This window comes from Eumetopias jubatus, unplaced genomic scaffold (genome assembly GCF_037043125.1).
Source record: "Eumetopias jubatus isolate StellerSeaLion01/CBP00866 unplaced genomic scaffold, mEumJub1_p1.0 scaffold_4, whole genome shotgun sequence".
NCBI lineage: Eukaryota > Metazoa > Chordata > Mammalia > Carnivora > Otariidae > Eumetopias > Eumetopias jubatus.
The window spans coordinates 11354752-11380062 of NW_028274810.1; the positions used below are offsets into that span (position 1 = coordinate 11354752).

At 36.3% G+C, this 25311-nt stretch overlaps 1 protein-coding gene and 1 non-coding gene across 6 annotated transcripts in view; one reads left to right on the forward strand and one right to left on the reverse strand.

Moving 5' to 3' along the window:
• HIPK1 (homeodomain interacting protein kinase 1) overlaps nucleotides 1–25311 on the reverse strand; it is a 48868-nt gene that overhangs the window by 10964 nt on the left and 12593 nt on the right. For 3 of the 5 annotated variants that reach the window (XM_028102075.2, XM_088022324.1, XM_028102073.2), the window contains exons 3-11: nucleotides 18372–18495; nucleotides 11231–11350; nucleotides 10338–10424; nucleotides 9474–9658; nucleotides 8998–9160; nucleotides 7853–8078; nucleotides 3817–3938; nucleotides 2770–2904; nucleotides 24–166 (exon numbers count right to left, since the gene is read on the reverse strand). In XM_028102075.2, the coding sequence (XP_027957876.1) occupies nucleotides 24–166; nucleotides 2770–2904; nucleotides 3817–3938; nucleotides 7853–8078; nucleotides 8998–9160; nucleotides 9474–9658; nucleotides 10338–10424; nucleotides 11231–11350; nucleotides 18372–18495 (1305 nt within the window). Of the gene's footprint in view, nucleotides 1–23; nucleotides 167–2769; nucleotides 2905–3816; nucleotides 3939–7852; nucleotides 8079–8997; nucleotides 9161–9473; nucleotides 9659–10337; nucleotides 10425–11230; nucleotides 11351–18371; nucleotides 18496–19963; nucleotides 20265–25311 lie in introns of those variants that run through there. The other 2 variants (XM_028102076.2, XM_028102074.2) reach the window with 2 other exon arrangements.
• On the forward strand, nucleotides 12246–12352 carry LOC114208133 (U6 spliceosomal RNA). Its single transcript, XR_003608978.2, has one exon. It is a non-coding gene; the product is annotated as a U6 spliceosomal RNA (small nuclear RNA).

Consider the following 25311-nt stretch of genomic DNA (forward strand, 5'->3'; position numbering starts at 1 on the left):
AGAGAGGAACACAGGGTACTTGCCTCCAGTCTGTGAGCTGCTGGCCACTGCCCATGGCCTCTGGAATCACTGCTGTGGGCTGGACAGAGTTGTGCAGAGCTACCCCAGGCAACTGTTGCCAAGTTGAAGGGAGGAGAATTTGTTGGGTTCCTCCAGGCCAAGCCTGCTGTAAGGAAAACACACACAAAAAGGTCCAGACTTGACTCATTCTTGGCTTTTTCTTTTGTTTTTCAGATGAAAGAAAAATTCATATCTTAAAAGAAGTTGCTTGTAGATTGTTAACTTGCAGAGATCAAAAAGAACAGAGGGGCTCAAAGTTACAAGTCTTATGAACAGGGAAAGAGAATATGCTGCTTTTTCTCGGCCACCTCTGTAACATGACCACCAGGGTATTAAAGAAAAGAAGATCCCTGTGGTTAAGAGTTTCTCTCTTATACTGCAGAGTCAAAGAGTCTGAAAAGTTCAGAGGTAAGCTCTGGTTAAATGATGGAGTATCATTTTTGCAACGATTCTAAAAATACACCTAGAAAGAGTGAAGACAGCTCCCTTGAGATTAAAAATAGGAATTTTAAAATTGAAGTGCCAATCAGTTAAGACATCAGGTCAATTCAACCCATAAAACAAAGGGGAGAATTGTGCCTTTTTAAAAGGGTAGAACTTGGAACATGGAGACAGATGTGGATGACCAAAGGCCAAAATCCTTTGGCAAACAAGCGTATGCCAGTAAGAGAAAGCTAACTTCATCATATACAGCCATATGATAGAATTAAATAAGGCAGTAAGTAAAATATTTCCAAAATAGATGCAGGGAGCACCATATTTTGTTTTTAATAGTTACCTAAAATATAATGTTTAACGTATCATTTATAGAAACATACTTCAACATAAAAACTAATCACTACGTTTCTAGTTTTTAACAAGCACTTGCAATAGACAGCAACAAATATGTTTTCTAACTTTTTACAGAAATTCTGGCATTTTCTGAAAAAATGGGAACAGATTTGAAAGTTTCCTTTTTAAACTTAAATTCTACAGTACAATCACCTACAATGCTTGGGTACATATGGTTCTTTCTTGAATTTCAAACTGCAAGGCCATCAACACACTGTTTTAAAAATATTTCTGCAAGTAACAGATCCACTTGTTACAAATACCGGTTCCAAACAAGAAGCCTTCAAAGCAGAGAAACTGCAAACACGTCTGCTACCATAAGCAGAATTTAAAACAAAATGAAACAAAACAAAAAATAAGAGAAGTATGTTAAGTCACACCATGCGTCTTTCCATAAGCCAACACCTGCACAAGACAAAGCATGTAGTTTAATACAGAGCAAGAAATAACATTCCAACGTGAGGCAGAAATCTGGCGTTCCAAGCGACGAACTGTTTTGACAGAGGAAGAACAAAAATATGCAAAGCTTAGCAAATGACTAGTGCAAACTTAACAAAAGCAGCAAAGGAGAAGTATCAACTAACATTCTCAAAACTACAGGTGAGCAAGTTAAAACCAGTGGCTTGGATCAATCAAGTTGGAAATATATCTGACTCCCTTGCACTCAGGTTTTATGCTCATGATACAATTAATTTGGAGGTGACAAAGGCTTTTAAACTAAAAACCAAACAAATTCCAACAACCAAAGTATGTTTCTGGAAGTGTTTACACTCAACATGAGTCCTTGAGAGACAACAAAGGCAATTTTTTAAAAGCCCCTTCAAAAGACGTAGATATCAGTATTCAATAGTATGCATAAGGTTTTCAAATGCTTACCTAATTTTAAATTTTTAAATAATGAAATGCTGGTTGTCCAATAAACAATTCTAACTCCCCCAAATAAACCAAAACACATCCAAAGACCACCCTGAAGGGTACAAATCCTGAAATACACCTCGAGGTCCTATTTGTTTTTTCTATCTCTAAGCCCCATACTATTACATTTGCTGCTGTACTTAGTAACTTTTCCCCAGGACTTTTAGTGACAAAGGTATTGTATTTGCATAAGGGTTTTTGGCCATATTTTCATCTCTGTATAAAGACCTATTGGTAAAGTCATTAATTTCTCCATAAACCCCTAAAAATGAGTCCACGTTTTATCTCAACCAACAAATGAAATATGATCTAAAAAGATTCTAAAGGGACCATCTTTAAATGGAAGATGTAAGCTGCCACTGATCATGAGTGGCAGAGTTATCTTCACATGTTCTTAGAAGAAAAGTTAACATCAACTGATAAAGCAATAAAATAGGAGCATCTTTAACATTTCTACATGCACAAAAATTTTCGAAGCTTAAAATAGCAAATAAAGAAGGAAGCTAACTTTCCAAGGAGTTCAAATTTTGGCCATCCGGATACCTGCAGCAGAGCCAAACTAAAGGCCATTTCCTTTATTCTCAAGGATCAGAGGGTAAAAGGGCAGAAAACAGATACAGTGTTGAAGCTCTTCTGAGGCTACACCAAGAGCTTTTATCACACTAGCTGGCAAAGAAGAATAAAGGGATCTGGCTCCTTACAGAGTCACACTGAATATCAGAGTCAAACAGTGCTTCAGCAAATGTTGGGGAGGAAAACAATGAGACATTAAAGATGTAGCAAGAACACAGCCACAAGATGGCACATGCTTCCATGCCCTCTGCAAAGACTAAGTTAAAAAAAAACTTTTTTTTGAAAAATGAGAAAACCAGAAGGAAACAGAACAAAAACAAACAGGAAAAAATAAAAAAGAAAGAAACCAAAGAAACTCCGTTAGTAACACAATCAAGTGAGGGGAATTACCAGTACAGCGGCAGTCTGTTCAACCAGCGCCGGCCGGCCGGCTGCGCAGCTCAGAGTAAAGGGCACCGCATACTGCGGTGTGATGGTGGCTACTTGAGGGTGGAGAGTTGCTACCATTAGTGGTGTACAGCTTCCCTGCAACGTAGATTAGGCAGGTGAGTGAAACAAACACGGAGGCAGGTTATCTGGATTCAGAAGGGTTCTCATTCCCCCCAAGATATTACCAACAAGTAGGAATTTCGTATCACCTAAAATGCACGTAAAAACACAACTTTCCCCTTCAACTCTGCACGGCATCAGCCCACTAGGTCAAATGTCAAGGGCCTAAGGCAATCAAATATAGGAATCCTTCTTGGGCCAGATTCAGAGGATCGGCTCTACAAAACTCAGTTAACAAAGGCATGTATTAAGAATTCCTCTTCCTCCTACTCCCAAAAGAAGAGTTTTGGGCTTCCAAATTTCCTCTGTGTCACGGGCCACAAACATTTATGCACAGAACTGAAAATACAGTATCTGTTGCTTATAAGATCTTTCATGATTTTCTTGCCCATCTTAGTTGCATGTCCTGTGGCAGGTAGAAAGCTTTAAGGCTTTCTATAGCTCAGTTAAACACACAGAGTGAAGGAATATAATACTTGAAGAGACATCCTGATATGATCCAGCCTCTCTGTCATGATATCATTCTGAAAGAGTGAGCAAAGGGGACACTAAAGGGAACAAATGGGGAACACTTTATCTTTAGAATCAAAATGCTGTTACATGTGTATAAAAAATTAACTACATCCCACAAAGTCTGAGTAAATTTACTCAAAACACAATTTCTCAAGGTCTGGGTATTTATCCTATAAGTCTAAGGAAGACACTGTCAGACATGCAACAGTGTTAGGAATGAGCAATCATTTCTCTATAGATGTTTCCTTTTAAGTCCACTGAATCATAACCAAGAAAGATCTTACAGTCAAAGCAAATACCATCTTCTAGGACAAAATATCTGCATCTCAGCAGCGCTTCCACAATACTGAGTATCCAAGCTGCTATGGCTTTTACCTGTGTCAGAACTCCTGACTGTATCTGCAGTGGCTGAGCAGCTGGAGCCTGGGGTACAATCGGCACAGCGTTATCCATCCTCACAGGGAATCCAGAATGCTTGGTTGTTGCTTGTAGTCCAGCTGTAGAAAACAACACCACAGTTAAATTGCTTTGCTAGGTCTGTGGTTTGCTTACGGTTTTTTTGTTTTTAGCTTTTCTGTTCAAACCATCCACCACCCAGGTTAGTTCTAGACATGTGACATAGGAATTTCATAGAAGTCTAGGGACTTAAGAAAAGGGAGACTGGTTTGGCTCTCTCAGGTTAAATTCATGGGAAGATGTTTGATACAAGAAGGGATGGTTTAAGGGAATTAAAAAGAAACTTTTTTTATGCTACAACAAAAATATAACACCCATCCCATTCCCATTAATAGCATATGCAAAAGCAAACAAAAAGCCTATACTTACTAAGTAAGTTACATTCACCTTTTAATCCATTAGGGGGAAAAAAACTTGTATTTTTTACATGCAATCTATTAAAAGCAAAGACTTAAAATAATAACTTTTGGTTAATTATGACTCTTAGTTAAGAAAAAATTATCATTATTTATCATCTAAGTTACCCTTTCAGAATATTTTAAGATGTTTTACCCTACTCCTCAAAAAATTCACAATTTAGTTACACATTTTATCTTTTTTTTTTTTTAAGATTTTTTTATTTATTTATTTGAGAGAGAATGAGAGACAGAGAGCACGAGAGGGAAGAGGGTCAGAGGGAGAAGCAGACTTCCTGCTGAGCAGGGAGCCTGATGCGGGACTCGATCCCGGGACTCCAGGATCATGACCTGAGCCGAAGGCAGCCGCTTAACCAACTGAGCCACCCAGGCGCCCCACATTTTATCTTTAACTAGTATGTGAACTGAAGAAATTATAACCCAGGATAAAAATATTTAAAAAATAGGTATTTTGGTTTACAGAAACACTTTTTTTCTACTTATTTTAGGAATCTGCCTTTGCCATTGACAGCCTTCTCTTTTACAACTAATGCACAGCTAATTTTTGCTGCCTTGCTCTGGGCACAAATGCTGAATGAATGTTTCCTCCAAATGGGAACTTCTTATTCTGGGGAAAAAAGGGGCTCAAGACAGTTCTCCCTTTTGCCAAGAGTCGAGAAGAGAGACTTCAAAACTTTCTTTTAAACTTGCCCTATCAAAACCTTCAATGTGGAGAATTTAAGTTTCTATTACCCACTAACAGAAGTTTCTCTAATTCACTAATGACTGAAGTTTTGTTAAGTGGGACACAAACATTTTATTTTAATTAGAATACTTCTTCAGTGATACTTTCTAAGCTATCACCAACTAATTTCTCTTAATATTACTACCAAAAAGCATAACTCCTCAACTCTAACACTGTGGTTTTCAGCAAGTCCTCCAATTTTCCATTTCAGTGATTTACAAGTATTTTAGCAGTAAGATGTCATACTGGAAAACACAATCCAGAAATACATGAAGTAAGAGAGACTAGTAAAATTGGAATTAAAATACTGTAATAATAACTTTTTTAAAAATAAAATAAAAATAAAAGGCAATGCTAGCTAATAAAATAGCTAAGCAACATCAAAATTCTTGTCTAAATGCCCAGGACTCATGGCCAACTACAAGATAACATTATTGTAATAGTCTCCTAGAAATGGGCAGGAACAAAGGGCAAAGGCAAGTAAAATTTAGGAAGAAATGTTCATGATAGAAGTTCACCTATACATTCCAAGATAATAAAGTAAAAGGGGACAAAATTACAAAATGATAGTTACCACTGAGTAAAATGTGTATCTATTTTGGTCAACTGGAATAGTACAGAAAGTACTATTTATAGTACTGACCTACAAATGTAACTAAATAAGCATTAGATTGCTTTCATAATTTAGGCTAAGCCACACCAGTTAAGCTATTTACACTTGCTTCTTCAGGAAACTACAAGTGGAAAAAAAGAATTAACAAAGGCAACACTTTTGGAAGGTTCTCCCTGAGCCCTGAACTAGGAAATGATTCAAACTTTGATTTTTGTTGAATACAACCCATTAAATAAAAAACCATGGAACTATGGAAAGAACTGTCTAATTGATGAGGGTCAATTTTCTTCTAAGTATAGTATCTTGTAAAAAAACAGATGGTGAAAGAAAAGGAGGCAACCTGGAATAGAAGACTGCTGGGCAGAAACCAGCATATGGCTGCGGCTGGCAAACCACTGACAACCTTTATAGCTGAGTTTAAATACTAAGAGGTGGTACTGCATGTTTCAAAACCCCACCGCCTGGATTCAAACCCCAGTTCTACCACTAACTAGTTATTAAGACTTTGGGCAGATGAGAGAATCAGGTTCAATTTTCTCATCTATAATGGGATATAATGACATCGGGCATAATGGCATTACCCACTTCCTAGGGTTGTTTGTTGAGGATGAATTAATACATGTACAAACAGAACATTATCTGGCATGTAGTAATACATATCAGCTATTTTCATCCTCATTAACTTAAAAACTCCCTTTTGTTTGGAAATTATATAATTTGCTCTAACTCCTGAGGTTATTCAGACTTCCTAAATAGAAAAAAATTTCCAAAACTTATAGCTAATTACAGCAAAAGAATTACACCACTTTTCCCCTCTACACTGAGTCTACATTTTGTTTTACTAAGGGAACCAAAAAGTCCTGCTTCATCTTATAAATATCATCTGAGAAGCAGCAGAAGACTTCAGAGTCCCACATCTGAAAACTGTTCCCGTGAGACTCACTTTGGAAAAGGTGAGGGGGAGGAGGGTGGCTAGTCTGCTAAATTCAGTAGAAGAATCACTCGACATACGACAACCCAAAGTATAGAATTTACTATTATGTAGCATATGCAGAAAATTATTTGGTAAGTTAGGCTAAATATGCATTTACGGGTTTGGTATCTGCTCCTCCGCTCTCCCTGTGGTCTCTCCCTGGTTTACATCGCTATCGCTCTCCTGTCCTCCCGGTAATCTCTCAGTTTCCCCTAGCCCCTCTTTTCCTCCTGCTTGCTCCGACTCTGTCAGAAACCAAACAAACAAAAGAGTCACAGTCAATAAGTAACTTAAGTAAAAAGATAAAAATGCTACCTGCTTCTACTGTAAAGTACTATGACGAGCCTGAATCCTGATTTATTACCACAGGGTACTGACAACGACTTTCTGTTGGGAAAGTCAAGTGTGTTGTCAGAAAATATCCTTAAAATAATTTAACCTTTTATATGGCTCACCTTATCAATAAACACATTTCCCATATTTCAGAAAAAAAGGAACAGGACAGACTAAATTACAGAACAATAATGAAAAAAATGAGGAAGGATGGGAATGTGAACATTTAAATTTTATTGCAACACATGGGGTCAGAGCCTCTTTCTTCAGCTATTCTGTTCCTCTGTTGATAGGAGTTTGAAGGAACAATATGATTCATAAGCTGAAGCAGATAAACTTAATGCACTCCCCATACAAGTACCTCCGCTTGTAGAATTTTTCAGTTCAATAAATAATAATTTTTATTTCTGAATGTAACTCATGAGGTTTCCATATTCTTAAGCATAATTTTTACATTGTAGAATAAAATTACCTTTTATTTGGAATGCTAATTTTAATAGTGGAATGATAAAGGAAATAAGATTCAATATAGAATTTCTGTTTACAACAAATTTCTTCAAGCTTAATATTTCTGCATATTGAGAGATACATACTTAAACAAGATATAGGACATTGGTACAAGGTCTCAGTGGGCAAGAAATTGATATCAGGGCAGTTCAAATAAGAGAAGTTAATTGAATGCCCATAATGTGTCAGACAGTACCATAATTAGATACATAATCAATGTAAAAAGGGTAAATCCACTTTGTTAATTTCAGTTATCTTCATATTCAGAGGCAGAGTTTAAACTTGTCAGAGATCAAAACTAAACAACTAGATACCTACTAAGGAACTGCCTAAAGCAAAATCTGTGGCTCTGATATGATACCATTTGATACAGGAGTTTCCCCACTTACTCTGAAAAGCAGGTGGACATACTATAAATGTTTGTTGGAACGGATCTGTCTGAGTGCAAATTTGGGTGGTTCCAGGCTGCAAGGACACGCCCTGCTGGGCGACTCCAGGAACTGGTGCTGCAGACGATGGGTACAAAGCTGACTGGTAGTTTAGCAGTGAGACATCTGAATTAGCCAGGGAAAGAGTAGCAGCTGCTGCAGTAGAACTGGAAGCTAGAACACTGGCCTAAAAACAAAAGGATTATAGCTGTATACTGGCATAAAGTGGAAATAACAGTATTTTTACACATGCAGAATCTACCCAGAAAAACTTAAAAGTTTTAAAATGTAGTATTAACTGTCCCTGAAATAACTCTCTGCTTAAGAAATCTTCCCAATCTCTAAATTTAAGGCATACTATAAGGTTGAATAAGAAAACACAGAATAAAAAACAGTCCTGTACTGACTGAGGACAGCCTCAAATAAACCATTACCTCTTCCTTCTGTACAAAAAAGTTGCTGGATGTGAAAAAGCACCAAATCTCCTTTTAAAAGTAGACCTAACTAAGAAATTAGGAAGCTCACATCTTCAATAACAAATGTTAAGTATCACTGTTTGGCAAACAAATGCAAAACCACTCTTAAATTACTGGAGACACCAAACTGAAATCAAAGAAACAGTGAGTAGACTGGTGGTTGCTAGGGACAGGGCAGAAGGTGGGAGAGAAAATTGGGCGAAGGTAATCAAAGGGTACAAACTTGCAGTTACAGACGAATAAGTTCTGAGGATCTAACGTACAGTAGAGAAAAAAATTATTGGAAACAGCCTTCAACACATGTAATGAGACATATAAAATCTTCCCAATAGAGAAAGTCAGTGGCTAAAGTCAGTACAACTAACAGCAGTAGGTGGTACAATAGCTATGGTCCGTTTATGGGACTATGCGAAGACTGTGAGGGCCTGGATTAGGCCTTTGTATTTAGTTTTTGGCAGCACATGACTGGTAGGTATCATCAGTCCACCTGGTCTTCCATCACTTTTGCTATGCAGGAAATTCATAAGAACCAACACGATCACCAAAGCAAAAACTGGTTTACCTCAAACTGCACTCTTACTAGTTTCTACCCCTCTTAGGTTTGACTTTCCAAAATCATTTACTGAATACCTGATTGTGCACTGTATTAAGCTGGTTGCTGAAGCTCATGGTTAGATTTGTGCTTGTATTTGGGGCAACGTGAGTAGTGAAGGGGCTCTTGATCTGACTCACTGTATCATACATGTGAACCCTCCGCTTGCAGATCTCCATGTTCTGAAAACAGGACTTAACACTGAAAAAAGAGATTAAAGATTCAGTAAAATGAATGCTGAGATTTAAACAGACAACAAAAAACTCAAGATGAATATGGATCAACATTTTTCCCCAAGTATATTTAGATAAAATGAATCCAGAGTTTTTATAACCATAAAGAGAAAAAGCATACATCTTATATTTAATCTCATGATTTTTTCAATGAGAAAGGAAAGCATCAGTGAGCCAAATATGAAAGTACCAAGGCTGCTGCTCATGTGATTGTTCTGTTTAGCTGTAACATGGTAACAACACCGGACCACATCATGGCAAATGCCCCAGACCATACTCACTGATTGCTATGTGGAAAATCCAGAAGGTGGGTCATTGTCACAAACTGATGGTTAAGAGTTTTCAGAGGAGTAATTCTCTTATCTGCATCGATTGTTAGCATTTTTTTTAACAAATCAATATATTCTCTTCGATCCGCCTTCTCTGCCAACATATCCGTTCCCTCCAAGTCTGTGGACATATTCACCTTCCAAGGAAAATTCAGAAATATTATACTTCATGACTTAACCTTTAATGTTGATACTAGGCATATGAATAATAGATAGATAACAGATCTCAAGAGAAAAACCTGAGGAAATTCTTTTTATTACAGAAAAATCATTTTCACAAGTGGAAACTCTTCTTATGCTGTCTAAATAAAATCTTCAATTTGGTAGAGTGTGTTGGTAGAATAAAGCTGAATGAGTCTTTTCATTCAAAATTTGGATGAACAAGTGAAAGCAATTATTATTACTTAAATATAAAAATTTCTATTGTTGAAAAGATTAAATGACATAATAAGTATAGCATTTAAGCAGACTTTGGAACACAATATGCACTCAATTAATGTTACCTCTTAAGTATTTATTTAGCAGAGAAAATGGACAGTAAAGAAATCTTCAAAATAATATTTCAAAATACTGACAGACAAAAAGACCAGTTAAGCAAAAGCAAGGGAGAAACACAAAATTCTAAAAGTATCCTTGGTTAGTATTCAAACATTCTTTTAATACATGGCAGAATACTAATGAACTTTTATCTCTAAAAAATGAAAACATATTAGAAGATAACAGATTGAATCTATTTTTAATATAACTATCAATGGAAATGTGTCTCTGATTAAGAGATATATAAATATCAGGCTTCCTGAAACCTTCTATACTCACCTGAGCCATGTCATCTAAACAATTAAAAATGTACTTTCGAGCTTCTTTTGATTTGATTCCAGTCTCCAATTCATGTTCTTCTGGTGTCTATAAAATACAGATTTAAAAAAAAAATTCCATCTGTATGTTATTTTCACGTTTTGTTCTAAATTAGAGCCAAAAATACAAAAAAAACAAGTGTTGTCACCTTACCAATCAGAGATGGCAAACATGAAAGTAATTTACAACCAGAAAATCTTCTGGTGGATGGTCGGGACCTGGATATCTGACCACCCTTTTAATAGTGCTAAATTAAATGTGGAAACAGTGATGTAGCACAGTTCCTGAAAGATGTCATGTAAGAGGGGATATTACCATTTTTCTCTTAAAGCTACTTTCAAATGAAATGATATTTCAAATGCTAACTATTAAACAGGTTCAGGAGCAGAGATTCACAAGGTTACTCAAATTAGAGATCTCTCAAGTTAAAGGAGTAGGCTCAGAAGAAAAAGCAGGCATTTGTTTCATGAAAATATACAGGCCTTAACATGGGGAGTTAGAAACTTATGTTGTTTTCTCATATTTATTGAGAATTCTCTAAAAAACAGTCATATAGCTAAGTTACTCTAGTTCTTCCTGTGACTTAATGGTGAGCACTATTTTCCACACCCCCTTCTCAGCTGCTGGTTCAAATATACAAAATAACCTCAGACAACTGAATGGTGTTTAGTTTATTTTTTTAGCAAAGGATCATGTCAAAGGGGTACAATTAAATAATTTTTCCAAGTACTTCTTCCTGCAAACATACACTGCCACCACCACCACCCCCGTTCCCTCTTTTACCTCAAGAATTTAATAACTAAAAAGCGGGGAGTGAAAGTACAGGAATGGGTAGTATAGTAGGGGAGACAGACCTTAAGCCTCCACAGCGGATACCCCAAATTAGGATCTCTGTTGAAAAACCTGGTTGTTTTTGTCCCAGCACTGAGAAGATATTCGGCGGGCAGGCCTTGTGTTTGTGAAATGTAACGAATCTGAAACATCAAAACCATTAAAACATTGATTTGGAGTGGAAAGGGGAAATATTAAAATATTAATATTTTATTATTAAATATTAAAAATATTAAAAACTTTTACCCTAAGATATTATTAGTTCCAGCCAAATCAATACAAATGAAATTTATCTATAAATACATATAAATGCTAACCCACTCACAGGTAATTCCCAAATATTTATTCAGCTACTTCCATGTTACTGTATCTGTTATTTACAAGGAAAACTCAGCTTTGAAAACTTTGTGTGTAACCATTTTTGCTTCTTTGTAGACCTCTGATACAAAGTTCAGAGAACTTCGGCAGATTTTTAGGACAGAACAGAGTAATTTCCAACAAACTATCTCATGGATCACCAAGGATTTTTCTGTTTCACTTGCTGATACATTATCAAATTTAAAAGATCAGGAAAACATTTTTATAAGCTTCTTTCTTGCCTGGTTACTCTAGCTCCTTACTCTAAATTGCCATAGAGCTTTTCTCTCATACCATGAAATTAAATACTTAATTTAGTTTCTCTACCCCTGCACCACTAGGGGGCAGGCTCTGTGTTAATTCAATCAACATTTACTGAATTCCTACAATGAAGCAAGCTAGCAGTTCTCAAAGTCTGGTCTAGGGACCCTTAGGGGTCCCCAAGATCCTTTCAGGGAGTCCACAAAGCAAAAACTTTTTATTTTTTAACTACTACTCAGAAGTTATCTGCCTTTTTCATTCCCTTATGGGTATACAGTAGAGATTTCCAGAGAGGATATGTGATGATGATGTCATTGCTCTGATGGCTAATGAAACACGTGCTTGTATATAGTTGTATATAGTTTTTTAAAATTTCCCAGTTTTATTGTTCAAGGTTTGCTTCCACAATTCCAATGATCCGTGCTCACTTCGGCAGCACATATACTAAAATTGGAACGATACAGAGAAGATTAGCATGGCCCCTGCGCAAGGATGACACACAATTCTAATGATCCAAGAAAGCAAAAGAAGAGGTGATTTGCTTTTCTCTCCACTACTGAGAGTGATACAAGAGGCAATTTTTTTTACCACCTCTTCCATATTTGAATGGCTGTAGTTAAGATGAAATTAGAGAGAAACTTGTAAGCCAGGAAATAAATCTTACTTCCTACCTCTCCCCCTAAAAACTTCAGTTTTAATGTCTTTTTTTTTAAGTTACACTTTTTATTTTATTTTTTTTAAGATTTTATTTATTTACTTACTTACTTGAGAGGGAGAGTATGTGTATAAGCCGCAGTAGGGGCAGAGGGCGAGGGGGAGAGAGGAGAGAGAGAATCTCAAGCTGACTCAGTGCTAAGTGTGGAGCCTGAAGCAGGGCTCGATCTCATGACCCTGAGATGATGACCTGAGCCAAAATCAAGAGTACCATGCTTAAATGACAGCCACCCAGGTGTGCCCAGTTTTAATTTCTAATGCAGTATATACTAATAGATATAAGCTATACAAACAGAGCTCTTTGGGATCCTCACTGATTTTTTAACAGTGTAAAGCAGAGGTCAGCAAACTATGGCCTGTAGGCCAAATCTGGCCTGCTATCATGAGACAATTTCAGATAACAGCAGGATATTACTCTTGAATCTGTGGGAGCTACATAACGGAAGCCAATACAGCATGAACAAAAGAGAAAAAAAATGTAGATAAGAACATTTTTAATGTGAACTTCTTTTGCGTACAAAAATGGTGAAATATTTCTTAAAATCCAGAATAAAATTTGTGCAATAAAATACTAACCAGACATTTAAAACAATAGAGTAGAGGGGCACCTAGGTGGCTCAGTTAGGCATCTGACTCTTGATTTCGGCTCAGGTCGTGACCTCAGCGTCTTGAGATTAAGTCCCAGGTTGGGACTAGATGCACTAGGCATGGAGACTGCTTAAGATTCTCTCTCCCTATCCCTCTGCCCCTCCCCACCCTGTTTGCTCACACGTGCACACTCACACTCTCAAAATAAGTAAAATAAAGTGACAAAATAGAAGTATAGTTAATGACACATAAAGATATTTCACAATATACTAAGTAGAAAAGCAGATTACAAATTAAATAATCTCACTTTTAAAAAAATTACATTTCACTGATCCTAAGAGGCACATTTTTTCACACTAACATCTTTGAAATCAAGATATGTCCTACAACTGATAACTACATGGTTTAATTGGCAGCATCCTTTCTTACAGGTACAGAAAAATGGTGTATCTTTCAATCAATAGTGTCTTAAATATGACAAAATACAGTATATATCCTCCTCTATATCCCTAAGTTTATCATGTGGAATAGAACTATATATAGCACATATATTCATTCATTCTTTTAGTAAGTACTTATTGAGCCAGGCACTGGTGTTTTAAAAATAGACATGGTTCCTGCTCTCATAAACCTTGCAGTCAAGTGAGGAAGACAGACACTGAATATTCAAACTGAATTGGCATTCTGAAAAAAAGAAATAGGCTTTTATAAAAATACATAGCAAAGGAACCCGAGCTAGACTGGGGACTGGTAAGGGAAAGCTCCTTGAGAAAGTAACACTTGAGCTAATAAATGAGTAGGCACTGACTAGATGAAATGAATGGGTGGTACAGAAGCATTCCAAACTATGAGAACAGTATGTACAAGGGGCCTTTGCTGGAAGGAAGCATATTCTTAACCAGTGCTGAAATGATGCCAATGTGCTAGAGCATGAAAAGCAAGAAGAAATGGTATAAGATCAATCTGGAGAGGGGGAGAAAAAGGGAAAGGACAACCTATGTAGGGACTCAGTGGCCATATTAAAAATTTAGCCCTTCATTCTAAAAGTATTAAAAAACCACTGAAAAGCAAGTAAGTAGCATGATCAAATTTGTGTTTTGTAAAAATTGTAAAAGAACTGGAGATCTCGATATTATATAATTATTATATATTATGTATATAATTTATATATTATATATAAAAGTATTACATAATTATTTACTTAGTATCTGTTTCCCATCACCAAACTATAGTTTCCATGACGGTAAGTACAATGTTTTATGCAGCACTGTATCCCCAGCTCTTGATCTTGGGGTCATGAATTCAAGCCCTACACTGGACACAGAGATTACTTAATAAAAAAGTAAATAAATAAAAGAACCTTAAAAAAAGAAGAAAGAAAACTACTATAAAAAGAGCTCAAAAGGGTTGCAGAATAAAAGATCAATTACAAAACTCATTGTATTTCTATACATTATCAATGAACAATCTGAAAATAAAATTAAGAAAATAATTCCATTCACCACAGCATCAAAAAATAGAATACTTAGAAATGAATTTAATAAGAGAAATGTAAAACCTGTACTCTGAAAATTACAAAATGTTGCTAAAGAGAAAACCTAAAAAATTTGGTCACATTTATGGGATTGGAAGACAATATTCAATGCACTCAACTATTTAAACAAAACAACCAGTAATTATTTTGCAGAAAATTAAAAAAAAAAAAACCCACCCTAAAATTCATATGGAATCTTAAGGGCCCTTGAATAGCCAAAACAATCTTGAAAAAGACCAAAGAGGACTCACACTTCCTGGTTTCAAAACTAACCATAACGCTACAGTAATCAAAACAGTGGGATACTTGCATAAAGATAGATATATAAATCAATGGAACAGAATTTACAGTCCACAAATAAATCACTGTATTTATGGTCAATTGATTTTTGATAAGGATGCTAAGAAAGGTAGGGAAAGAACGGTCTTAGAGCAAATGGTGTTGGAAAAACTGAATATTTGCATGCAAAATAATGAAATTGAACCCTTGCTTTATTCTATGTAGAAAAATCAACTTAAAATGGCTCAAAGACCTAACTGCAAGAGATAAAACTATAAAAATCTTAGAAGAAAACATAGCAGAAATGCTTCATGACTTCGGATTTGGTAATAATTTCTTGCATATGATACCACAAGTATAAGAAACAAAAGGAAAAACAAACAAATTGGACTTCATCAAAATTAAAAACTTTTGTGCAAACAATGCTATCAACACAGTGAAAAGGCAACCCCAAGGAATGGGAGAAAGTTTTTGCAAATTATGTACCTAATAAGGGATTAATAACGAGAATGTATAAACTCCTGTAACTCAACAACAAACAACCCAATTCAAAAATGGGCAATGGACTTGAACAGACTTCTCTAAAGACTGACTGACTTATTTTGCGGGAGGGGGGGTAGATTCATGTGTGCAGGGGGAGGGGGAGAGGGGGAGGGGGAGAGGGAGAGGGAGAATCTTAAGCAGATTTCCCACTGAGCACAGAACCCGACTCGGGCTTGATCTCACGACCTCAAGATCATGATCTGAGCCAAAATCAAGAGTCGGACACTCAACCGACTGAGCCACCCAGGCACCCCTTGAGTAGACTTTTCTAAAGAAGATACACAGATATCCAGTAAGCACATAAAACAATGCCCAACATCACTAATTGTTAGAGGACTGGAAATCAAAATCACAATGAGATTATCACTTCACATCCATAAGGATGGCGGCTATGTTTTAAAAAAAGAAGAAAAGTAAAAAAGAAGAAAAGTAAAAAAGAAAATAACTAATGTTGGCAAGGATGTAGAGAAATTGCAACTCTTATGTATTGCTGGTAGGAATGTAAAACAGTGTGACCGCTGTGAAAAAGTTTGTTTAAACATAAAATTACCATATGACCCAGCAATTCTACCTCTAGCTGTATACCCCCAAAAATTGAAAACAGGAACGTAAACACTTGTATGCCAATGTTCATAGCACCATTTTTCACAATAGCCAAAAGATAACTCAGTGTCCATCAACACATGAATGGACAAACAAAATGTGGTATACATATATACAATGGAACATTATTCAGCCATAAAAAGTAATGACGTTCTGATATAGGTTACAGCATGGATGAGAAACATGCTAAGTAAAAGAAGCCCATCACAGAAAACCATACATTATTTTTTTTTTTAAGATTTTATTTATTTATTTGACAGAAAGTGAGAGCAGGAGAGCACGAGCAGTGGAAGAGGCAGAGGGAGAGGGAGAAGCAGCCCCCCTGCCGAGCAGGGAACCCAATGCGGGGCTCCATCCCAGGACCCTGGGATCATGACCTGAGCCGAAGGCAGACGCTTAATGACTGAGCCACCCAGTTGCCCCAAAAACCACACATGGTATGTGATAAATATGATAAACTACAATAGGCAAATCTATAGAGAGAGAAAGTAGATTAGTGGTTGCCAGGGGTGGGGGAAGTCGGGGCTGGGGAGAATGGGCACTGACTGCTAATGAGGTACAGGGTTTCATTACAGAGAGATGAACATGTTTTAAAACTGACCATGGTGATGGTTTACAGCCCTGTGAACATACTAAAAATCATGGAGTTGTACACTTTAAATGGCTGAATTGTATGGTATACGAATTATATCTCAATTTAAGTTGTTTTAAAGAAACTTGACTATAAGAACAGAGATCCTGCAACAGAAATCTTTGTGTATAACCAGAGATGCACCAAGATAACCTATCCCCAATCCTGCTCTACAACAGCAGTATCCTATTTATTCAGCATGGGAAAAACGATTTCCTCCTACCACCCACAGTTTCACATCTATGTACTAGGCAAAATTCTCTCAAAACTATCAGATCATTTCTTTATTTTAAAAAACCCCAGTTGTACCTTAGCTTCTAAACCTAATTTCATTTGTTTCCACTTCCTAGGGAAATTTACAATACCAATCTGTTTACAAAGGTTGAAGGTTGGCCTAGGAATGGCACTTGGGGGCCTGTAACTGCTCAGAGCAAGGTTTCTTAATTAGGGATCCATGAATCCCCTAAATTTGTACTCAGAATACTGTACATCAATTTTTCTGAAAAGATCCATACCCCTCTTTCATCAGATTCTCAAAAGGGTCTATGACCCAAAAAGGAGAATCAGTGGCTTAGTTCAACCAACTGTGTTTTTGCATCATTTAATCTCCCTCACACTTTTTTGTCATTGTAAAATACGAAAGCTGGCTTCTCTCTCACGAGGTAGAAGAAAGGCTAAATTACAAAGCTCAAGGTGACCAGTTACTTATCACATGAGCAACTCATGTTTTGTTTCAATCAAAGACATGCCCAAAGAGTCAAATTTTTGGAAGGTGGATCTAAAATGGATCAAGGAATCAAAATTCTAAGTTGAATAGGGGAAAATACTGTTTACTCTTTTTTCCTTTTAATAATTCCAGATAACCATTTATTTCTTTAAAAACAAAAAACAAAATATCCTCATGTACCTACTCTGTGTCAGACATAATGTCAGGAGCTGAGGATACACTAGTGGAATCAAACAGTCTATGCCCTTAAAGAGATTACAGCATAGTGATTAGAACCATTTTTTTTTTTTTTAAGAACAAGAAATAAGAATTCACAATTTATGTCCATGGCAAAACCTTTTCCCTCAGGACCAGCTCCTTGGGAAACTGTAGCATATCCTGTAAAGCTTCTCTGTTTTGAGACATAGATCATCTTCTATACAATACTTCTCAACTCATATGATTTCCCTCCTAAATCCTATTTTACAGAAACCCAGTATACATCACAGCTTCCAGGGCCCAATGTGTTTCAGTATGCAGAGAGTAACTTATTTCAGTGTATGTCGTGTATAAGAGGAAGTAACAGTTCTGAATGAGACAAAGTTCACTCTTAAAATTCCAACTCCTCATCCTTCTTTACTTTCGTATCTTAAAAACTCACAAGACACATTTGTTAACCAAAGCCAGTCTCTAATAAATCATGACAGATCTGGAAAAGTACCAATCTAAGGTAATATGAAATAAAAACCTTTTTAAATTGTTAAATTGCAAACATAATATCAGACTAAGAAACAAGTAGAGAAAATTCTAGTCTTTAAAAAAAATCCTTTCTAATTGGACTTTTCCCCTAATATCTAAATACTTCACTAGTAAGTACTTCTCTTCCTCTAGAATCTATTTCACTAGTAAATACTTGCATTCTATTTCCATCCCAATATATACTCTTACCTGATCATATTCTGAAGCACCAGGGTAAAGAGGCCATCCCAGGAACAGCTCAGCTATCACACAGCCCAATGACCACATATCAATAGCTTCACAAAATGGTAATCCAAGAATAATTTCAGGGGCTCTAGCAAAAACAAAAATATCAAATTAAAAAACAAACGTTATTCAGGAAAATTAACTATTGTCTAAATCCTGTTTTAGTATTAGCTCACGGTACATATTGATTAAAGAAACTGAAAACTATCTTTGATATAAAATCCATCATTTGGGGCCATATGTGTTTTGGAATTGAAAATTTTTTTCAATTTCAGAAAGGTATCACCACGCATAAAACTACATATTGCATAGTAATCCCGATGGAGTTTAGGGAAGCACCCCATAATCAGACACATTAATATTTCCACAACGAAACAAATGAACGGTTATACTATTGGCTAAATACTTTAAATAGCCTTACACTGGTTCAAGATAGATTTTGCCAATAAATGAGCTTACACCAAACTTAGAAAAAGTTCTTTAATTTTGAAATCTGAATTTTGAAATCACAGATAAGGGATCACAAATTTATTCTTTTTATTCTTAGCACCTTTTTAATTATAGAAAAATCAATTAAATGACCTGATCAATAAGTACCCCTTGGTAACAGAAATGCCTTCCTAGAGATACAGTGGTCGAAAGCACTATAGAAATACTCACTTCCATTAATGTTCCAAGTGAGAAACCTAACCCTAGGGGGCCTTAAAGAGAAGACTAAGATAATACCACAAACTAAAAGCTATATTATATATATATACATATATATATATATATAAAAACATATCCAAGGTAAAATTATTATCCCCACTTATAGAGGAAACTGAGGTAAACAGAGTAAGTAATTTGCCCAAAATCACAGTTAATAAGTTGAAGGGTTAGAATTTGAACCCTGGCAATCTGGTCCCAGAGTTGTACCGTACTGTCTCCAAACAAGTAGAAGTTGTATATATCCACCTATATAAATCTATTTGGCATGGTGGTACATGGCATTTTTCAAACCATGACTAAAATTATGAGCTAAATCGGTTTAAAAGGGGGAAGATAAATAATAATAGGCATTACTAATATCGATAATAATAAAAGATGACATTTATATAGTGCGCTTACTCTGTGCCACGCACGGTTCTAAGTTCTTTACAAATGTGGTCACTTACCACTTACAACAATCCTACGGAAGTAGATATTACTGCTAAGTCATCAATTCTTTTTTTTTTTTTAAGTAGACTCCATGCCCTGCATGGAGCCCAGTGCAGGGCTCGAACTCACAACCCTGAGATCAAGACCTGAGCTGAGATCAAGAGTCGGACGCTTAACCGACTGAGCCACCCAGGCGCCCCAAGTCATCACTTCTAAGATGCATGGTTGCTTTTTTTCATATTTTAACATCTCTAAAATCAAGAAGATTCTTGCAAATGATGATGTAATTTTTTAGCTTAATGGCAGTGATTTTACTTTCTTATTGGTACATAAATGTTTCATCTTCTAATCAATGGTATCTTAGCTGCTATGTAATAAGTATCCCTTCCATTTTACAGATGAGAAGTTAAGTAACTTACCCAAGGCCACACAATTACTGAATGATGGAGCGCAAGCAATCTGGATCTAAGGGCTGAGCTTGTAAACATTTTATCATCATCTCCAGACAATTTCCTTCCTTCTTACAAGTCACAGAATTGGAATCTGTAAGGACACACCAGATCCAGACCCCTCGGCAGATTTCTCTTCACAAGGAGCCCTCTAATGGGCTGTCCCCCCTCGTGGAGTGCCTAGGTTTGTCCAACTTCGATGTATTATGTGCACACTGTTGCTCTGGGACAGGTAGGATTGAGTAGGGACTGTATAAAGATTTTTCTCTAAATAAGAACATCCTCCCCCAAGTAATTTTCTAAGTAGGTAAGTAGCCCTTAGAAAATAAGGTAAATTAGAGGACTTTATAGGATCTAAAGGCTTTCCTGGTCCTAGTACAGAAATAGCAGAAGAATGATCCAGGCCTGCTGAGACTTTCACTATTTGACAGCTATCAGTGGAAGGACTAATATTACCAGTTTTTATACTAATTGATGTGAACTGTGGTTTTGTTAGCCAAAGAAACAAACTTCAAAAGGGATATTCCTGTTGCAGGTGGCTAGAGCCACATATTACTGATGGAGTTTCAGAGTTTAATTAAATCCCAACCACTGCAGCATGTTTTTAAGATGGCACAAGTTTAACAGCATTAATAAACTAGAGCATAAGAGTATCCAGAAACATAAAAGCTTTTCTAAAATTGAAAAGGGACAAAATTTTTACTTTCAGTGAGCAGAATCATTAATTTCCAAGTTCATGACAGTGCCAAAAATAGCTGGCAGGGAGAGTGCAAATGGCTTTGTGCCAAAATAAAAACTGGGCTTAGAACATTCCTAAGCATCAACTGAAGAGCAACAGATTGATTTTGCCATTCCCACTATACCAGGAAGACATTTTAAAATCCAAAGGTAGGTCATAGGGAGGGGCAGGCCACCCAATAATTTACTTCTTTAAAAAGGTAGCAATAATATGTGATAATTGTTAGGCTTCCAAAGCTTAAAGTTTCAGAGAAATTAAGAAAAACACTAATTCCAGCCCCCAAGCCCCATTAGACAAAAAAAAAAAAAAAAAAAACCCTAAAGACTGGCTGGAACCAGTTTTTCCATTTGGTCTCACTCTGCTTCTGGAGTAACAAAAGCAGATAAGGATTTCCAGCAAGAACGCACTTAAAACAGTAACTCTACTACATCTACCATACAAAAAGGCATCAAAGGAGGAAAAAAAAACAATGAAAGTAAAAATAAAATAAGGTTGCTCAGTCTATTGAGGGCTTTTCACTATCATCAGAAACTAGAAATGCTGACTGACCTAAACTCTCAGAAGCAAAAAGACTGAGGTTATTTTCTTTTACTGAACAGAACAGAACATTTAAAGCAGGTTCATCTCTAAAGACTGAATGTTTTAAACTCTAAATTCAGAATATAATTCTTGGTACTATCTTCATTACTATATCATCTTTCCCCTTGGCCTCCATTATTTCTCAATCCCTCAATATAAACTCTCAACACTAAAATTCTGCTTCTACTTCATCTGTATAGGAGGCTGAGGGAGGTTAATTACTCTTCTAGGTCCCTTTCCAGCTTTGACATTCTAACTGGACATTTAAAAAAGATGACCTACAGAAGCACAGGGAAGAGGGGGAAAAACAAACTGGCAGTATTCACTTTTGTAGGAAAATGGCATTAATTGTACTTTGGACATAGTGGGTCCCCTCTTTGAAAATACATCCCATCCTTAATGAACAAATACTAAACAGGCTCTAATGACTACAACCAGGTAGCAGAAATAGCTATCCTTGCCTTTTGATTTTCCAACTTCAAATCTCTTTAAACTAAACAATTCCTCCAATGTCATAAAGCATTATTTCATTAGAACGTGGAACAAGCTGCAGTTAGAATCACTTAACAGCACAAATTAATCTCTGCTCAATGTCATGAACACTCTTCTTTCTTCCTGTCCATCTCAGAGGCATCAAACTTACCAGATCAGAGATGTTACATAAAGCCTAACTTCCTGCATCTGTGGCTTAGGTGAAACTATAGTATGTTTATTTGTCTAGGATAAACTGAAAATATGCTTTCCTTCTCTAGCCCTTGTCCTTCCATACATAACAAATATAGTGTTCTTAACTTTAATAAAGCCAGCTAGTTTGTTCAGAATGGAAAAGCACTGAGCTTGTAAGCATGGCAAACCCTTGTGCCTAAACTCAAACCCCAAAGACAGCAACTTCTTTGGAAGTAGTCTACATCTACATTTATGGTGGCCAGGAAATAAAGTATATTTTTTCCACTGCCTAAGGCATTTAGCCATGCCCATAGCCAACAGAGACAGTATGGTGGCAAAAATTTATGTCAACTGATAATATTTTGGCATGTTATCAAGAGGATGAAGCAATGTAAACTAAAAAGGAAGGTAAGGGGAAGTCTGGCTTTCACAGATGTTTTCTGAAAGACACCAGGGTGAGGATTTAACAGACTCTAAAAGCAACACAAAGAGGACCACTGTGGATAAAACTAATGGTAAAGAAGGAATGCCTGAGCTGCTATTCCATTGGCCTGAGGTTCATTATCAAGTATTACTGTGACACAAGAGAATACTCATGTTAAATCCTAAATGAAAAAAAAATCCTAAATGTAGTCAAGCCCTGGACGTTGAACTTCAGTATGCATAGTAATTACTCAGTAATACGCAGGAAGAACTCCTGTTTTTAAGGGGTAAACTGAGCTCCATTCACAATTACTCCTCTAGTCAAGAACTAAATGCAATGGATTTGCAGGATGATTTAAATGCAATGGATTTGCAGGATGATTTGTTGAAGAGTAATTACCAATGGACTTAAAAATCTGAAAATCTTATTTCCTATAAAAACAAAACATAATTGAATTACTCAAATGACATCTTAAATTAAATCAAAAGGATAGGGTGCCTGGGTAGCTCAGTCAGTTAAGCGTCTGCCTTTGGTTTAGGTCATGATCTCAGTGTCCTGGGATCAAGCCCCATGCCGGGCTCTCTGCTGAGCAGGGAGTTTGCTTCTCCCTCTCACTCTCCCTATGTGCTCTCCCTCTCTCTCAAATAAATAAAATCTTAAAAAAAAAAAAAAAAAGAATCAAGGGGCACCTGGGTGGCTCAGTCAGTTAAGCATCTGCCTTCGTCCTGGGATCAAGCCCCACGCTGGGCTTCCTGCTCAGCAGGGAGTCTGCTTCTCTCTCTCCCCACTACTCATGCTCTCTCTCTCTCAAATAAATTAAAAAAAAAAAAAACTTAAAAAAAATACATCAAAAGGATAGGGAAAGGGAAAGGGGCAAAGATCAGCAACCTAACACTGAAAATTATTCAAATGAATTACTTATTAGAGATAGCTAAGCAGCCAGAACTATTTACCCCCCAAATCTCCTTTACCCTTTAAGAGAAAATTCCATCAAAATTATTTCACAAAATAATTGTTATTTCTATCGCTTTTTCAATCTTAACATTGCTTCCGTTACCACAAGACAAGGCAAATAGTTAAAGAACACCTGCAGGCACTGACTAGAGAAGAGATCAAGAAGCAAGAGCTGATCAGCCTCCACACCCCTCAGCAGTGCCCTCCCTCCTACCTCCCCAATGCTCCAAACGAGATGCAGAACTGAGCTCTTAAGTGCACCTGTAGAGTGTTTCTGTATATATACCTGAGTGGGTGGTGGTGGGATTGCTCAAAGGAGAATACTAAAAGAAAAACTAATTGGAACCTAAATCTTCCAAGTTGTGAATAACTAAATGGAGGTAAGATTCTCAAAATTAGCCAAACTGCCTAGAGCAGCGTGAAACGAGAAACCAAGGCTATAGGAATCTCTTTACTCCATCTCACTCAAGTAAGAAATAATCAGAATTTCACAAAACTATAAAAGGAAAAGATAAAAATAGAGAAGAGTGGATTGGAAGACGTAATGTTGAGAAGATGTCATTACTACCTAAAATGATTTACAGATTGAGTGCAATCTCTTCAAAAACCAATGTTTTTTACAGAAATAAAAAATCAATCCTAAAATTCATACAGAATCTAAAGGGACTCTAAATAGCCAAAACAATCTTGAAAGAGAATAAAGCTAGAATCTCACACTTCTTGATTTTAAAACTTACTACCAAGCTACAAGTAATCAAGACAGTGTGGTACTGGCATAAAGACAGACATATAGACCAATGGAATAGAAGAGAGAGCCAAGAAATAAACCCTTGTATTTGTGGTCAATGAATTATGACAATGTCAAGACCTTTCAACAGAGAAAAGATAGTCTTTTAAGCAAATGGTTCTAGGAAAACAATATCCACAGGCAAATGAATGAAACTGGACTGCTACCTTACACCATATATAAAAATTAACTTAAAAATAGACCAAAGATCCAAATACAAGAGCTATCTATGTCTATATTTCTTATGTTCTTTTAAATAAGAGCTAAAAACTATAGAACTCTTATAAGAAAGCAAAGCAGAAAAAGTTTCATGACATTGGTTTGACAATGATTTCTTACATGTTAACACCAAAAGCAAAAGCAACAAAAAAAAACATTGAACTTCATTAAAATTCAAAACTTTTGTGCAAATACCATTGACAAAGTGAAAAGGCAACCCCATGGAATTAAAGATATATTTGCAAATCATCTATCTGCAGAGGGATTAATACCTAGAATATATAAAGAACTCTTACAACTCCACAAAAAAAAAATCCAATTCAAAAATGGACAAAAGATTTGAACAGACATTTCTCCAAAGATACACAGATGTCTAACAAATGAAAAGATGTTCAACATCACTAATCATTAGCAAAATGCAAATAAAACCCCATGAATACCATTTCACACACAGAAGGATGGCTATTGTCCCCCCAACCTCAAAAAAACAAAAACAAGTGTTGATGAGAAGGTGGAGAAACTGGAATCCTCGTGCACTGCTAGTGGAAAACAATTTGGTGGTTCCTCAAAAAGTTAAACATAGAATTACCATATGATCCAGCAATTCCACTTTTAGCTATATACCCAAAAGAACTGAAAACAGGGACTTAAACTCTTGAACACTAATGTTCTTTGCAGCATTATTCATAATAGCCAAAAATGTGGAAACCCAAGGGAACGGATAAACAAAATGTAGCACATACATGCACTGGAATATTATTTAGTCATGAAAAGGAATGAAATTCTGATACATTTTACACTATGGATTAATCTTGAAAACATTATGCTAAGTGAAATAAGCCAGACACAAAGGGACAAATATTGCATAACTCCACTTAGGCGCAGTATCTAGAATAGGCAAATTCATAGCAACACAAAGTCAAACAGAAGTTACCAGGGGTAGGGGGAAA